This window comes from Malus sylvestris, chromosome 2 (assembly GCF_916048215.2).
Source record: "Malus sylvestris chromosome 2, drMalSylv7.2, whole genome shotgun sequence".
In the NCBI taxonomy this organism is placed as follows: Eukaryota; Viridiplantae; Streptophyta; class Magnoliopsida; order Rosales; family Rosaceae; genus Malus; species Malus sylvestris.
In genome coordinates, this window is record NC_062261.1 from 10234794 (window position 1) to 10252688 (window position 17895).

The 17895-nt window shown below is 35.6% G+C and overlaps 1 protein-coding gene across 11 annotated transcripts; it reads left to right on the forward strand.

Moving 5' to 3' along the window:
- The first annotated feature begins 2057 nt into the window (after positions 1–2057).
- LOC126584820 (uncharacterized) lies at positions 2058–10726 on the forward strand. Of its 11 annotated transcripts, none has more exons than XM_050249202.1 (16): positions 2058–2385; positions 3145–3459; positions 4709–4756; positions 5582–5617; positions 6058–6136; positions 6235–6321; positions 7047–7125; positions 7206–7258; positions 7784–7896; positions 7979–8068; positions 8257–8319; positions 8542–8582; positions 8670–8722; positions 8823–8919; positions 9034–9074; positions 10503–10726. In XM_050249202.1, the coding sequence occupies exons 2-16, from the start codon at positions 3432–3434 to the stop codon at positions 10519–10521; spliced, it is 927 nt and encodes a 308-aa protein (XP_050105159.1). In that variant the 5' UTR covers positions 2058–2385; positions 3145–3431; the 3' UTR covers positions 10522–10726. The 11 variants fall into 11 exon arrangements, 10 of the variants coding, with proteins under 10 accessions (XP_050105159.1, XP_050105134.1, XP_050105180.1 ...); XM_050249177.1 differs by lacking the exon at positions 10503–10726 and adding an exon at positions 9126–9229 and having other exon boundaries at positions 9034–9079; XM_050249223.1 differs by lacking the exon at positions 10503–10726 and adding an exon at positions 9126–9229 and having other exon boundaries at positions 4714–4756; positions 9034–9079.
- Positions 10727–17895: the final 7169 nt, after the last annotated feature.

Sequence of the window (17895 nt, forward strand, 5' to 3'; positions counted from 1 at the left end):
TCGTAAACCCTAGGAGAGCGATGGCTAGAACTATCATTAAGGGCCTGTTTGATATCGTATTTGAAATTTTTTATCATTTCTCAAAACATTTCTTAAAAACATTTCTTGAAAACAATTTTCTTTAAAACTCAAAAACTTGATTGGTTTGCGATTTAAAAATTTTAAATTGTACGACTCAAACTAGACAAATAGATCTAAAAAAATAGAGTCGTAGGAGAGGGAGAAAGAAAAGAGAGGAGGAAAGAAAGTAAGAGATAAATGAAGGAAAGAGAAAGAAGAGGGAGGATTGGACGAGATAGAGAGGAAAATGAGTGAGAGAAATAACGAAATAATGAAGATAGCGAATTGGAGAAGAGACGAAAAAGATATAAAAAATTATAAAAATTATAAAAAAAAAGGAGAGAGAAAGAATAGCGAATTGGATAAGAGACGAAAAAGATATAAAAAAAGAGAGAGAGAGAGAGAGAGATAGATTTGGAGTGAGAGGGGGGAGGGAGAGAAAAGAAATGAGTGAGTTTAAGTTTAAAAACTCTAAAAACTCATTTTTTATGTTTTTAGATAATAAACTATACTTTTTAGTTAGTCTTAAGTTCAGTTTTTTAAAACACTCATACCAAACAAATTTTTAAAGCCTAAAACTTGAAAATTATTTTTGAGTTTAAAAAGTTAGATTTAAGTAGGATATCAAACAAACTCTTATAATTTCATGAATAATAACGTTTTGTGAGGTCTCTTTTTTTTGTTGTTTCACTGTCCAAGGATTGAGTTTATCCCAATATAAAAAAAAATTATAATATAATTTCAAGTATTTCCAATTTACAGATAATGGCAATTACTTGGACCAAACAACCAACTAATAAACAATTTATTGCTCTTTTGATAGTACTTTTAAAATGGCTGAAAAAGTTTTTAGTAAAAATATTTTTGAATTAATTCTTAGTAAAATTCAGGTGGATCATAGAAAAACACTCTAAGCGCTTCTTATAAGAAACACAAATCTAATGCTTCTTTCAAAAAACACTTATGTTTTTGGAACATGAAATCAATTTAACAAAAAAATACTTTCAACTATTTTAAAAACACTTCCGAATAACCTTATTTTTCAAGTTGTGTTTTTGATACATGGAAGTGCATTGGTTTTCCATTATAGAAAGAGATAGGGATAGAAAGGAAAAGGATCCTCTCCATATCCTCTTTGTGGGGATTCGGGGATCAATTGATCATTTCCGTTCATCATGCGATCAATTTTTGTTAGGTACTATTTATATTCAATTTTAAATTTTAAATTTTAAATAATTACTGACCGCATAATGTACGATAAACGGACATGATTTATTGATCCTTCGAATTCCCACAAAGAGAATTCAAAGAGGATCTTTTCCGGGTAGAAATAGAGTTTTCCCTAAATAATAAAATTGGAGCCTCTCCCTCACTCTCTCTCAAATAAAAGTCAAAAAAAAAAAACAAATAAACATTTCATTATAGCAGTTCCAGCGTGGCCCATTGTCCCTAGGACAATCCATTATGCTATCCATCCATTGAACAGTAACTACCCTTAATAAACAGTAATGACTTTTTGCATCTCCACCCTTGTACTCAATAGCCCTAATAATTGGCAATAAAATATTAATATTTTTTTTATTTATAAAATAATATAAAATAATTTTATTTGTAATTTCGGATAAGATTTTTAATCGTTCTTGTTGCGCCACATGTCATTAATCGAAAAGAATATAGCAATAAAATATTAGTATTTTTTTTATTTATAAAATAATTTTATTCGTAATTTCGGATAAGATTTTTAATCGTTCTCGTTGCACCACGTGTCATTATCCGAAAAGACAATTATTGGTGATGGATTTCTGATAAGATTTTTAACCAATCATGTCGCGCCATGTGTTACAATCTGTTTACAATCTTTGAGGATAGATTTCCACCTTATTTTTAACGAATGACAGCATGCCACGTGACATTATCTACAACCTAATCCTTTATGAATCCTCCATATAATCCATCATCCATCCTCAGAAATCTCACACCAATTTTCTCAAGATCTATATCATTATTCATAGTTTTTGCTTCCTTATTCACCTAAATCTCTATTATTATTCATAGTTTTTGCTTCCTTCTTACAATATCTTCTTCTTCCTCAAGGATGATGTGGGAAATCGATCAGCAAGAGGAAGAATTGTTTAACCAATCAGAAGGAATGTTCAAACGCCAGGCGGCCCAAAATCAAAGGGAAGAGGATGAGGAGCGTAGACGGAGAGACGACGAATCAAGAATGGCAAGAGCCTCACATTCCCCGTCGAGTCATCCAAGTTGTGGCTCAGATCTGCAGGCCCAACTGTGTTGTAAACATTGATAGAGACAGGCAACGACGAGGTGAGTATCTCTTGGACGATTATTTTGTCTGTAAAAGTGCATTCCTTGATACGTACTTTAGACGCCGTTTTAGAATGGAACGTCATTTGTTCACATGGGCGCTGTTTGCAACCATGAGTATGAAATTGAATTCAAACTTGACAATATATGTTGAATTTATAGAAAAGTAAATATATAAAACTATGAAATTGAATTCAAACTTGAGTTTGAATTTATAGAAAAGTAAATATATAAAACTATGAAATTGGATTCAAACTTGACAATATATGAAATTGGATTGAAACTTTGAGAAGATATGAAATTGTGGTGTAAGGTAGAAGATAATGAGAAGGTATTTATAGAAAAGTAAAATCAAATTTTTTTTTAATTTTTCAAATTTTTTTTCGGATTTTTAATAATTTTTTACATTTTAAATTTTTTTTAATTCACCTAATTAATCTATACTGTTTGGATTTAAACCGATTTGAATTCCAACACTCTAGATTGTGCCACGTGGCACAACGGTAACATTTCTGATTTTTTAACTTTTTTTTTTTAATTTTAAAGTCTAATAACGTGGACCGTTGATCTCAGATCTAACTGCTGATATTAAATGAAGTTTTTTTATTTTTTTTACCGTTGGAAATCAAACGGTTCACAATTTATATCCATTGAAATCCAACGACCGTGGGGAAGCCACGTGGCTCCCCAACGGTAAAAAAAAAATCTGAGCCGCGGGCCGGTTTTCTGATTTTGTGTCTCCTAACGCGCGCTTGACAGAAAAAAAATTAATAAAGGCGTCTGACGTAAGCTGACGTCAGACCCATCTCGGGCTCAAGGGCCGGCACCAATGCACGGGCCTGGCGCTCGGGCTTGCTCCAGCTCCCTCGCCAGCCAAAGCTGGCCTTGCTCCCTCGGGCAATCCGGCCCTGTTCCACCCACTGTCCCTCCAGCAATTCATCCCGCTGGAGTTGCTCTTTTAGTGTGTTGGCTATAACGTGACCGTTTGGGGTTCTTGTTGCAACAAACCGAATCAAAGAGAACGTTGTGTGAAAGTTGGGGTCGTCATGGATTCGTCGATGGCTGCCGGTAAAGGTATCATCATTCACGATTTTCACCGTTTTCTTTTTGTGTTTTGATATCATGGATTCGTTGGTAATGTTAGAAGCTGGTGTTCGTTCTATGAATCTGTCGTCTGTCTGAGTCTAATGATAAAATTTAGGGCTTTTAATTTTCAAGGAACCATAAAACTTGTAGCCTTTTTGTTTTCTATTGACAGGAACCCTAATTTTCTCTTTAAATATTAGGGGTAGTGTTTGAAAATTGTGGGTTTCTTTTCCAATTTTCAGGAACCCTAAAAACTTTGGGTTTTCTTCGTCAGTTCAGAGAAATCCCAAGTTTTTATTTATTTATTTATAGAAAACCCTGAAAATTGGGTTTTTCATTTTCAATTGGCAAACACCCCTAATTAGTAACCCTAACAGATTGATAAAGAAAACCCTTAATTTTTTACCGTGAGAGCAAAGTTCTGTAATACAACCACAATTTCTGAGGGTAACCGTGACACTGAAAAAGAAAACTTGGGGTCTGTGTTAGTTGAAAAAGGAATGCATGTTATAAACATTTATAAGTTCCGGTTTGAAATTTTCCGGATTCTGAAGTTTCGGTTTAGGCTTGAAATTTGCTGTTACCTGAGTCAATTTTAATTACATGCCTGATTTCACGATTTCAACGCGTGATTTGTTAGCTGTAGTAACAAAGTCCATCTCTTTGGATTAAACATGAATGTCCTGCTATTCAGTTTTGCGTATGGTATGGCAGAAAATAGTTGAAAAGTAATAAAATGTGGTACATTTGGAGCACACATTGTATCTCTAACTTGTTATATATTTGGTGACCAGTTTTTTGACTCATCCGATCCATCTCTTTTTATTTTGCTTTTTCAATCTTCAATTTGATGGGTCAGAAATATAGACAGTAACAAAATTCCTTCTTTAAATGGATATTTCGGACAGTTTGTTCTTTCTTAAAGGAAAGTGGACCCTCAGTTTTGATCTTATGGATGTGAGGCTGAACGAGGTTAATGTGACTTAAAATTTTTAGTTGTTCAATACATTGAACTTTCTTTGTTTTTCTTGCTACCCTAAATGGTTGTATGCTTTGGTGCTCATTTATGATAAATTTGCCGTGTTGTTCTTGTTCTTTAATTGTAGGTTTTGGATTCTTGATTTGACTTCCATGGTGACTTAGTACACTGTTCTTTTGCATATTTATAAGTTTGGTAAGAAGTATGAGACTGGTAATATGAGAAATAAGAGAGAAATTGAGAAACATTAAAATACAGTGCAGGCTTCTTGTTGGAATTTTTTAGTCAGGAATAGCCCAAAAACAGGTTTGTTCCCCGATATTAAACCCTTAAGAACGTGATCATCTTTTATGATTTGTGCTGAAGAATTCTTTCCCCATTTGATTGAATTTTGACCCTCTGTTGTTTTTCAATTCTCAACAATCAATTCTTCAATTACCAAACCTTTATTGATTCCCTTTAAGTTTTTGGCGTTCTGTTTCTCTGTGAAATAGTTCAACATTAATGTTTTCTTGTCATACTTGTGTTTGATGTCGCTAGTTAATTAATTTTTGGGTGGGTTTGTTCGTTTTATTTTTGTTGTGGCCCATGTGTGTTTTTTTTTTTTTTTTTGGGAGGGGGGGGGGGAGCGATACTATAGTTTGGCAATGGCCATGTGCCTTTTTGGGTTGTTCTAAGATTCAGTGATGATTTTTGGATGTTTGATTTTTCAACCAGAATTACTGAGCTTTGGCTCTTTTGGGGTTGGGGCTGTTTTAAAAAAATAGTAATAGTAAACAGAAAGTGGGACTTTTATGCTTCTAATTAGTGTTAATTTTTGTATCCAAATTTTTCCGCTTGATGGTCAAACTATGGAGGTTTTAAAATAACAACCTTTTATTTGGCCAAGTCTAAATATTTCTGTTTTTTTTCTTCATGCTAAAACATAAACGGTGTGTGTAGTCATTTCTCTTCTTTTTGAGAAGATGGTTTTCTGTAATTCAAAAAGTTATTATAACTTTTATCGATGAAGGGTTGACTGTGATTATACTTTATCGTGGGAAGAGAGTTTTGTGCCATGATTGTATTTAAAGCTGTTTTTTAATCTCTGATTAAGATAAGTTTTTATGTTTTGTCATTTGAAATTTGCAGAGAACAGCGGTAGTAGGAGTTTTGAAAATCCTCAAGGTTTGTTGATTTTTTTTCTTCTCTTTTCTGGTTAACAGTTTATGCAATTTTGGTATTTTGTCCTTGTCGAAGGCCTATGTGGTTTCTTATGGTTGATTTTACAATTTCATTGGTGGAAAGGTTGACGGTAATTATGGTTTATTTTGGAAATTGGTTATGAGGGTTGTTATTGGCACTCCAAAATGGTCATCCTGCATTCCTCTTTCAGTAAAGATTTGTCATTTTTTCTACACGAGGAGTGCAAGATGAATTTTTGTGGAGAGCCAATAACAGCACCCTTGGCTAATACTTTAGGTCTTGATTGCTTTCTAATATCTGTTTTCTTTTTATGTTTTTGGACTAGAATATTTTAGAAACTAATCAAGTATAAGAGAGCAATAGAAATATGTTAGCTGTAAGAATATCACTTAATTAATTATATTCATATATTCACTCCCTAGACATTGGGAGGTGGCTAATGCAGGTGTTGAAGGAGAATGCTACTGCAAGGAGTGCCATTCCAGACTTGGAAGAGAAAAAGTTCGTTGCAATACCCTTGTGTTATAATTTTCTTCATTTGTATCGCTACAATGGGACAAGATTTTCAATGTTTTATTATGTTTGTTATATATGTCCAGAAATTCGTCACATGGAAAGAGGAAAACAGTATGCAAGCCCTTACAAAGCCCATTTATTTTTTGGACCCATGGAATGATAGGAATTTGGTAAGGGTTTCACCTATGAAGCATGGATACGGATACGGATACGGCGATACGATACGACACGACACGGCGATACAGAAAATCTCTAAAAATTAAGATACGATACGCTATGGATACGGCAAATAAAAATCTATATAGCAACAAAAATATACATTTTAAAACATAATTCATCATTCAAATTTAAGTACATTTGAGTTGTTAGAGAAGGAAAGTTCAAAATCTAATCCTCTTTATACAGTAGAATAAGTGTGAGAATTGTATTCATGGTTTTAATTAGAGGGAAGCTCTTTGTATTTAGCAACTTTCAATTATAGATGTCTCTTATTAATTTTCTCCTCCTCATTACCTTTTTTTGAAAGTGTAAATGTATTTTAAAAGCAGGATACGTGTATCCTAAATGTAGGATACGCATATCCATTATGTCAAATTCGTGTCCATCAACCAGGATACGTGTCGGACGAGTATCCAAGAGTATCGGGCAAGTATCGTATCCGATCAAGTATCGGATACGGGATACGGGACCAAACAGAAGTATCCGTGCATCATAGGGTTTCACTGAATCAATAAGTTTGTGTTTTACACACTCAGTGTACACTGTAATCTAATTTGTGTCTCCTTGCATGTGATTATGTAGAAGGCTCCAGGAATAGTGAATCCTGCCATGAACATTAGGTTTGAATTGTATTTCAACAATGCAATTTTCATTTATGCCTTTGATATATGTTCAGGGATCCAATGAAAAGATTCAAGCACCTTGCTAGCTTAGATGCTGTGAAATTAAGGGAGATGCGTCCAGATTATATACCGGTAACAATCCAAAGCATCAAACATTTTACTAGCAATCCATTTGGTGAATGCACTCTATTCTAATTTGAGTTTCCTTGCAGGTGATTTTGAAGAAGGATGCAAGGAGTGACGTTCCTGACGTTGACATGAGGAGGTTAGTTGATTTGCATTGCTGTAATAAATTAGGATTGTTCCCTTTTCATTTATGCTTTTGATTACTATCTGAAATCTGTCAGGAAATAGGAAAGAAAAAGAAATGAGATATGTGAAAAAGCCCAACACTTGTTTTGTTCTTGTTGTGTAGGATGAGCTTGTTAATGTGTGTAAGTAATCTATCTGGACCCGAGGTTTTGGTCATGTGTATTGTTCATGGATTGTTAACATTTTCAAAATAATTGAGTCGGGTACTTTAGTGGAAGTTCGAGGGCTGGTTCTGGTTGTAATGGTTTGCCTGGATTGGTTACCCAAGTATGGAAGCCTTCCTACCCAGTAATTTTCATAAGCATATCAGTATATAAGAAAACCTACTTGTTACTACAAAGTACAGACACAAACTCTCAAGATCATTTGTACTTGTAGCTTGGTTTTATCTTTTTCATTTAATTCTTTTTAGATTGTCTTAAATGAGGTGGTCTCATGTGGTTTTATTTTATTTTATTTTATTTTTTTCTGACTGCAGATGTCATGTCTATGATGGTACCCCTCTTAGGGAATTTGTTCATTTTCTTCGGGGGCACATGCGCTCTAAAAAACCTATATTTGTCTTTTTCAAGAACACTAAGCCTCCCAACAGTGAGTTGCAACTCATTTTGGCTTCAAGCATAATTTTTTGTTCCTGGAGTTGTAATTGTAAATAGTTTGTCCAATGGTACAGGTGCCTTGATGTCTGCCATCCATGAGGAAAACAAGGATGAAGATGGCTTTCTTTATGTGACCTACAGTGGAGAAAAAAGTTACATAAATGGTGTGTTGCTAAATTTTCTTCTTTGAGATAAGATGGCCTCTATAGTTTAATTGTTAGTTAAAAGTTTCACAAATGTGGGGTTGATGTTTTTGACGCTTTATTTTGGAAGAAATTTTATTTCTATACTTGCGATTTAAGTCGTTAGTTAGTTTGTGCAGTTGTGATGTTTATTGTTTGAAATTTTGCAGAGGACAGCCGTGGTGGGAGTTTTGACTTGGGCGAAAGTTCTTATAAGCAAGAAAACCATCTAGGTATGTTTTTTTAACTTTCCGGGTAATTGTATTGCTTGTGCAATACCCATGTGCCTATTTTAGTATTTCGTCTTGGTAGATGGGTCTCACTAAGGAATAATTCCAAATTTTATAGATTCAGATAGCATAGTGATCGTATGGTGTATTTTGTAAATGATGATGCTCAGCCATGTTTATCTTCTCATCTGTCTTTTTCTGATGTTTTTGGTCTAAAATATTCAGAAAGCATGCAAGCAGAACAGAACAATCCAGATCCGATACCGGTAAGAGTTTCAGCGAATCAGATATGTTTTCTTCCTAGTCACTGGCATGTGCTCTAGTCTGATTCGTGCCGTTGTGCCTTTGTGCAGATGATTGTTAAGAAAGCTGCTGAAAAGAGTGACATTCCTGAGATTCAAGAGAAGTTTGTTGCCAATGACTTTGTGCCCCAATTGTCTTAATTTTTATTGCTACATTGGAACAAGATGCTTCAGTTTTCACATACGCTTTTAATATATTTTCAGAAGTTTGCTAGAGAAAAGAAGGAAAAGGGCCTCTGTGGACATAACGAGAAACGCGTTTGTGCATTTAGACCCTTGGAATCAGAGACCATACAAGATGGTAGGAATATCTCGCTTCATTATATTTGCGTCATAATTATCATATTTACTTCCAAAGCTTTCAGTGGATACGTTGTTCTAATTTGGGCCTCCATGCATGTGATTGCGGGAGAAGGCTTTGTCTACCAGTCCTAGCATGAGCGAGAACATGAGGAAGTTAGTTGCAAATTCTCTCTTTTGCTTTAATTGTCTTGATTTGTATGCTATTTGCAAATTCTCTCTTTTGCTTTAATTGTCTTGATTTGTATGCTATTATGGATATAGGATTGCTATTTTTTTATTTAATCAAGTTCCAGAAAGATTGATTGTAATCTGTATAATTTGGCAAATTAACCCTGTATTCTGTGTTGTAGCGTATAACAACGGGATTCACCAAATAAGCCACATCTAACATCAAATCAGCTGTATCCTCGCAACGACGGATGTCAAATGTTCTCATGGGTTGTGCATCTCCATTTGGGGTATCCATGGAAATTGGTATGAATTTGGGGAGAAACAAGTCTCTAGCTTCAACAGAGACAATAATCCGGCTTTTGAACATTCTGCAAGCCTTGGAGATCCACTCTTCGTTGTTCATTGCCAGCTTGGAGAACGTACGTGACACCATATCTTCCATCAAGGACATCAATGTCAGGAAGCGGGTGGAGGGACAACTCATTAAGCACAAGCTGGTGCAATACACCAGCATTAGGTTGTCCGAGTGGATCAACGCGAGACACAGGAACCTTCAAATCGTATGTGATCCTTTGGATTTGTACGTGTGCACCACCATCATCGTCATTGTTGTCGTTTCCAACGTCACCTTCAACTTCATCGTCTGCTTTTAATCCGTCGTCATCATTGTCTATGACAACGCCTTCATCACCACCAAGGTTTGCATCAGCATCCTCTGCCAAACCAGCATCCATATCCACTGCGGCAGCTGCACCACCAAGGTTTGCATCAACCCTTGGTGGTGCAGCTGCCGCAGTGGATATGGATGCTGGTTTGGCAAAGGATGCTGATGCAAACCTTGGTGGTGATGAAGGCGTTGTCATAGACAATGATGACGACGGATCGGAAGCAAACGATGAAGTTGAAGGTGACGTTGGAGATGACAACAATGACGATGATGGCGGTGGTCATGTAGAAATCTGAAAGATCACGTATAATTTGAACGTTGCTGTATCTCACGTTGATCCACTAGGATAGCCTAATGCTGGTACATTGCACCAGCTTGTGCTTAATGAGTTGTCCCTCCACCCGCTTCCCAACATTGATCTCCCAGATGGAGGATATGGTGTCACGTACGTTCTCCAAGCCAGCAATGAACAACAAAGAGTGGATCTCCAAGGCTTGCAGAATGTTCAAAATCCTCCCTGGATTAACCTAGCCGGATTTATAATCTCTGTTGAAGCTAGAGACTTGTTTCTCCCCAAATTCATACCAGTTTCCATGGCTAACCCAAATGGAGATATAGAGCCCATGGGAACATTTGACATCCATCGTTGCGAGGATGCAGGTGATTTGATGTTAAATGTGGCTCATTTGGTGAATCTCGTTGTTATAGACCAGAATACAGGGTTAATTTGTCAAATTATCCAGATTCCATTCTAAATCATGACGATATTGCTGAAGCATATTGGCCCCTTGTAGTCCAAGGGCTGTCGAGAGTTGTGACCATCTTGCTGATTAACGATGACCCTCCCTCCGGTGAGAGCGTAGTTGAGGACTAAGCAAAGATGTTAAGACTTTCAAGTTTGTAATGGATGATATAATAGGATACTGTTTGAATTTAATACTAGTAGCTTTTGTTTTTTGAGTTTAAATTTTGTAGTGTGCATCTTATTTGAGAAGTGCCAAAGTGAGACTCTTCACGAGAGACTTTTGAAACTTTCCAATACGATTACACAAGCCATTATCTTTGCTAAGTGCCATTACTTGAACCAAAATTCCGACTTCAAATGCCAAATTCCACTTCGCTTGGAAGTGAGAGGATTTAGTTTTGATTCTCATCTTACAGGAATTCGAAAATAAAAGATGGAATTAAAGCTCTGCTTCTCTAAACACTAGAAATTAAGAGCCAAATTAAAATAGACATAGAGAGTCAAAAGAGATGAGAAAGAAAGGGAGGGGTAGAAATAGAGTATTTCCTGAATAATAAAATTTGAAGTTTTCCCCTCCTCTCTCAAAAAAGGTACTAAAAATAAAAAATAATACTTTATTAGTGTGCTGGCTAAACGTCGTTGTTCGAGGTTCTGGTTGCAACTATTTTCACTTATGACTTTTTTTTATTGGCACTTCATATAGTGTTAAACACCCTCAACATTAAAAATATAATATTAAATGATTTATATATCTTCATATACAATGATAATTTTAACCTCATAAGGTTTAAAAAATATATATATAAACACACCCTAAGTCACTTTTAATGTGTATATTTCAATATTATTTATCTTCTTCAACTCTAAAAACCATTCTCGCCCTCCTTTGTAAAATAAAACCCTAATCAATAAAACTACAAGCATATAGATTGGAAAAAAATATATATTCTAAGAGAACCTTCACGTTGATAATTGATATTCAACCAATTAATCCCAACTTTTGTCCCCCATTTGTATATTCCTCTTTGGCAAATTTTCATCTTTATGGAACTTGATTCCTTCAATCCAATCAATCTTCTTTATTGTTGAGAGACTTTTAGGTCAAGGTGGACTTGGGTTTTGAGAACGTCCTCTTGTCTCCCTTAGTTCGGTTTCGTATCAAGTCCCAAAATATCTTGAAAGAGTTAGCTTGTCTTAGGAAATATCCCAGTTAGATCAATGACTCGAAGATTAGCATGATTCAGGAAATAATGGCTTGCTCGAGTGAGACATGGTGTGGATGCTAGAAGTCCATCAATTTAGCATGAGAGAAAGTTTGCATGGTTGTATAGTGTGTTAGGTTGGATAATCTTGGTTTCCTATTGTAGTAACGAAGTTTATGATGGATAGAATACTCAGAGGAAAAGCTATGGAAGAACACTAAGGTTGCAGGGGTGTTGCTTTATGGGCTTCGAATCTTTGTGTTATCCCTTTTCTCTAAGGATTTTGACCTACATTTGTGGTTGAACGATTGCTTCCTAAGGAATCTCTAATTGTGGCTTGGTCTTTTCTCCCCTTTCTCCATAGTTTTTCTGCCACCCCTATTTTGGTGCAAGATGGCTAGGTGCTGCCACCTTATGAAACTTGCATCATGCCTTCTTCCCAAGGTGTTGTTTTTACGGGTTAGTTTTCCATGGACGCTACTTCTAGTGGCGCCTCATGAATTTTGTGCGTCGATCTTATGCGTGACCTATTAATGTAGGCTTTACTGGCTCTTCATGTGATTCTAAGGTTGAAGGATTTGATTCGCTCCTAACTAAGTTGGTTAGCTTGCTAGGGAAATGGGAAACTGGGTTTGGTTCTCTCTCAGGCGTACCCACATGGGCTTCAAAGGTTATAGGCTTGGATATTTGGGCCACCAAGTAGCCCAAAGTCTTCCATAATCTTGACTCCACATAGGCCCAATAAACTTCTGTAACCATCCACACCACAATTCACTTGGCAAGGCCATATCACCCTACTTGATCTTATTCTAGCGTGAATCGTAATTAGCTTGATAGAGCTTGGCATCATGTCATGATTTATACAAGTATCTGGCTTAATTACTGTATCGTGGCATGGTTGTGGATGCATTCCTTTCTCGATTACGCACCTTTGCATGAGGCTCGTATAGCAACTAGGCCTCGAGACATGATGGGGTTTGCATGTGACATTTTTAGGCCTCAAAACATACAAATTCTTAACCCCTTAATTTGTTTTATTAAGTTGGTTGTTCAACTAAGAGTCTGAGATGTATTAAGATTACTTTTAATTGAGAAACAAATATAAGATGTATTAAGTATATATATTCAACAATATATGTAGTGTTTATTCTTGGCCATCGAACCGACTAAAATGAAAAATAAAATGAATAATGTCACTAGTTTACTTCAACCAAACTCAATGATTATCACGTAGTACCCAATCATATTGTAAATAAATAAAAAGAAAAATGAAAGTTGAACACCCAAAAAACCAAGTTGAATAAACACATTTGGCCCATTAGGGAACTTCCAAATAGTTGAAGTTGAAGTTGAAGGTGACGACGGCGTCGGTAAAATTTGGAAGGCTGAATATTCATGTCAACTGATTGATTAATTTACACCGATACCCTGTACAACAAGAAAACAATAATTCTTTCTTGGAAATGGGTCGATACCTGCAACCCGGGTCCCCGGAAAGGGGATTCTTTCTGGATTTACTTTGTAGAGATTGTAGGGATACTCACATTTTAACCGTTTATCGTATATCGTGCGATCAGTTTTTATCAAATACTATTTGTGTTTAATTTTAAATAAGAAAATCAAATGATTTATGATCACACGATAAATGACTAAAATGTAGAGATCCTTAAGATCCTCACAAAGTGAATCCGGATGAAATCCACTTCCCTCAATCCGACTCACCATTCGCGCTCTCTCTCTCTTAGTTTCCGTTTAAATTTAAATTTAAAGTCACTCAATTACTTATCACAAGAAGTCAATATACATAAAATAATTATTTTATTGTTCAAAATAAAGAAAACTAATGAAAAATGTTTGAAAACTTTGAGTTTTAACGATAATGACAAAATAAAAGGGTAAAGTGAATAGTACTAGATTTGACTTTTTAGTGTAAAAATGTAATTTTTTGTTAAAATAAATAGTACCGCAGACTTTTCGATAAAACTTCCTTCAAAATATTTATGACACGTAGAATAATATCACATAATTATTTGACTGTTGAACTCATAAGTTTGTCTAGTCCGGATCAAAAATGTATAAATATATAATATATTTGTTGATTGACCACAAAAAGTTATATTTATTTGACTTTCTAACAGCCCAATGAATTGTTTTATTTCAACAAGTGCTATCAAATGTCACATTGGATTTGGCCAAAAAAAGTCACGTTTCAGGACATTAAATGTCATGTTTAACCAAATGCAAAGAGAATCATGTAATGGGTTACTAGGCCTGATAAACGGGGTTATATTTGTTATGTTTGTGTCGTTTTCTGTATTATATATATCATCTTAAAGAGTTTTGTCATATCGAATCCGTTATTTTAATGGATTTTTAACAGGTGATTTCATAACGACTTGATTCGTTAGCGTGCCATATCATTTTATTTTTCGTGTTGGATTGACAAGTAGTGCAAAAAATTGTCAAGCCTATGTGTGATATTTTGATTTTTAGGGAGGTTGCTTTCGAATTTAAAACTTACGGGTCCTGAAACTAAATAAATAGCAAGTGGTCCTCAGCTCTTAAGTGTTTACATTAGCATCATCCACACGTACCAAAATGTGTTCAATTATTCACTAACGTGATGAAGTGAAGATGACAAAAAAAAAAAAAAAAAAAAAGAAGAAAACGTGTTTGAGTGAACACATTTTATTTACAACTTTGGAATGAAATTTGAGAAGGTCAAATTTTATACTATTGTTTGGGCCCAAAATTACACTATCGGTTTGAGTAATCGAGACCGTTAGATGAATAGAGTTTTAGACCGTTGGATGATAAAGTGGTTGAGATGATTTTCAACTATTATTAAGGAATAATATTGTGGTTTTAATCATAATATTATCTCTTAATATATGTTAGATTATCTAAACCTAATATATCCCGCTGATTGTTTAAAGATAGATGAGATGCAAATTATATTTCCAAAGCAAGTAATGCAGTTCAATTTGATTTGGGACTCTTGGAGTTTGGACGCGTGGTGGATTGAAGCATCAGAGCATTTTATCAAGAGTCTTAATATATTGCAGCGTTGGTTGGCAAACGGATATTGATTGGCAGAGAAGATTAATGCATGCATTTAAATGGGATGCCAAGATGCGTAATCAACAGAGAATCAACTCCACGTGTGCTTTTGGAGTTGGTTAGCCGTGCATGCAAGATGTGGCATATTTCAAATTAAGATGCTTATCAACATAAAGATATGTGCTAATAATTGGTACATGCTATTAATTAGCACGTGGTGGTGTTGTGCTGGTAAGTGATAAGGCATAACAATCTTTTGTTTTGCATGAAATTGTTATGCAGGAGGAAGCGTTGGTATTGACGGCAGTTTTACAACACGACGGCCATCGAGATGATAGTCCTATAAATACGAGATGCATAAATTCAACACACAAACTGCCATGTGCAAACCCTCGCTCTATACTAAACCTCTCAAACATCTTGAGATTTTTTTTTTCTTTTTTGCCAACACATCTTCAGTTTGGATAAACAACACTGTGAAGGTAACCGGCGAACATCTTCAGTTTGGATAAACAACATTGTTGTCGTAGAATCAGCCGACCGCAGAGCACTTTCAATTTGGATAAACAGCACTGCGTCGAGGCCGACTGGTTATCTATTCAAGTCTCGGTCAAGAAGGATTTTCGAATCCTTATTGGCAAAGGTCATCTCCTTAGCCTTTTCGGCAAAGTGAGGTGTTACAAGTTATTACATTTGGCACATTGAAAGCCGAATTTGATATTGAACTTCGCAGAACTAGCAGCATTGTCTTCAGGCTCTAGAACCAGAAGTCAGCAGCACCCAACGCAACATCAACAAATTTTACTCCTCGACCGAGCTCAGCAGACGAGTTGGCACACCTGCAAACAACCGAATGACGTAGTTAGCTCATTAGTTACTCGGTCGCCGCGCCACGTAAGCTTAATAGTTTTTAGGATCAACAACTATCAAAAGATAAAGGGTATTTTTTCGTGATTCGTTGATCTAGTAGTACTCTATCTTCGTTTGATTGGTTATTATATTTGACTGACGCATAAAGGAAGCAGCTGCTGCATTTGTGTTAAGAAATGTTGGAGGGCAACTTATTGGAGTTGGAGCCTTGAACTTAGATGGTGTAATTATCTCGGTGGATGAGGCCATGACTCTAAGGAATGTTAAGGTATGCCGGACATAGAGGAATAAAGAACATTATGGTGGAGGGAGATTCAAGATTGATCATCTAATCGGTGCAGGAAATCTGGGATGCTTTATGGAACCTGAAATATATTATTAAAGATATAAGATGGTTGGGCTTTGAGTTTAACTGTATTTAGTGGAACCATATATACAAAAAAAAAAAAAAAAAAACTTTGTAGCTGACGTCTTGGCACACAATGGTCTCGCCTTATCTTACTTAGTGTAAAAATGTGATTTTTCGTTAAAATGAACAGTACCAGAAGCTTTTAATTAAAGTTCCCTAGATTTTAAGCTTTGAATGAATTTTACTTCTTGATAAAAAATAAAAAAAAGTGAATTCGAAAATTATTCATTTTTTTAATTTCTCATGCGTTTACAACTTTACCACCTAGTTAGTTATACGATTTAGTATTACTTTTCTTCACTTGTGAATGATGGGTATTAAATTCCAATATTGTGATGGTTACTATACCAATTTTATTTTCTCAACTCTTAGTGTAAACATATTATCGTATAAAAAAACTTCTCATGTGTTTATTACTATATAAAATTAAAAAATAAAACTAGTTTCTAAATTTACGATTTGTAAATCAATATATCAAAAATTAGAAATTAGAACAACTGAGAAGGCTAATTGATCAAAGGGGCTTTTAGATCTAGGTCCAAAATCACAGAGTGTTTTTAGGAGTGAATCCAGTTATCTAATTATATGTATTTATTTCTTTTATACTCATTTAATGTTTTCTAAAAATATTAAAAATCAATTAAAATCTTTTAATATTATGCATTTTCAAACTCCAAAATATCTAATTAATATCTTATAACAAAAAAACTAGGGTAAATTACACTTTCATACCTCAGGTTTGGAGTTTATATCAATTCCTTACAACATCTTCAAAACATTTCACTTTCATACCTTAAGTACTATTTAATTTCAAAATAATACATCCGTTACATTTTCCATCCATTGATCCGTTAAATGCTGACGTGGCTGCCACATATATGTCACGTGGCTGCCAAATGTCTGCCACGTGGCAATTTTTTTTTTTTTTAAACCTGAATTTTCTCAAAAAAACCCATAATCCCTTCCCTCCCCCCCCCCCGACCCTCTTCCAGTCCCCCCCCCCCCCCGGGCGGCGACCCTCATCCCGTCCCCCCCTCAATTTTTTTTCCTTCTTCCTCCAAGAAGAAGAAAAAGAACCCTCCCCCCCCCCGCCCCGCGACCCTCCTCCCGTCCCCCCTCAATTTTTTTTCCCTTTCTTCCTCCTTGCAGATCTTTTTCTTCTTCTTCTCAATTTTTTTCTTCCTTTCTTCCTTCTGCAGCTTCTTCTTCTTCTCAATTCCCCCCCCGGCCGGCGAACCTCCTCCCGCACCCCCCTCAATTTTTTTTCCTTTTCTTCCTCCCTACAAATCTTCTTCTTCTTCTCAATTTTATTTTCCTTTCTTCCTTCTGCAGCTTCTTCTTCTTCTCAATTCCCCCCCCCCGCCCGACGACCCTCCTCTCGCCCCCCCCTTAATTTTGTTTTCCCTTTCTTCCTCCCTGCATATCTTCTTCTTCTTCTCAATTTTTTTTTCCTTTCTTCCTCCCTGCAGATGTTCTTGCAGATGTGGGTCGCTGGGGGGGGGGGAAGGGATTGTGGATTTTTTTTGTGGAGAAAATTCAGGTTTTTTTTGTTGCCACGTGGCAGACATTTGGCATATATGTGGCAGTCACGTCAGCATTTAACGGATCAATGGATGGAAAATGTAACGGAAGTATTATTTTGAAATAAAAAAGGGAAATGTTTTAAAGATGTTGTAATGAATTGAAATAGACCCCAAACCTGATATATGAAAGTGTAATTTACCCAAAAAACTAATATACTAACATAAATATATCTGCAAAACATTCTACCCTAACTCAAGTAGCAAATTTATGAATGTATATTATATTTATAAGCGAGATATGAAACCTAACTAAAAGGTAGAAAAAAA

Excerpts from the sequence above, each read along its gene's own strand:
- LOC126584820 (XM_050249177.1), top strand. The coding sequence starts at position 3,432 with ATGGATTCGTCGATGGCTGCCGGTAAAG. Across the intron at positions 4,757-5,581 it reads CAGGAATAGCCCAAAAACAG|AGAACAGCGGTAGTAGGAGT; the intron begins GTTTGTTCCCCG and ends TGAAATTTGCAG. Across the intron at positions 8,920-9,033 it reads ATCAGAGACCATACAAGATG|GCTTTGTCTACCAGTCCTAG; the intron begins GTAGGAATATCT and ends TTGCGGGAGAAG.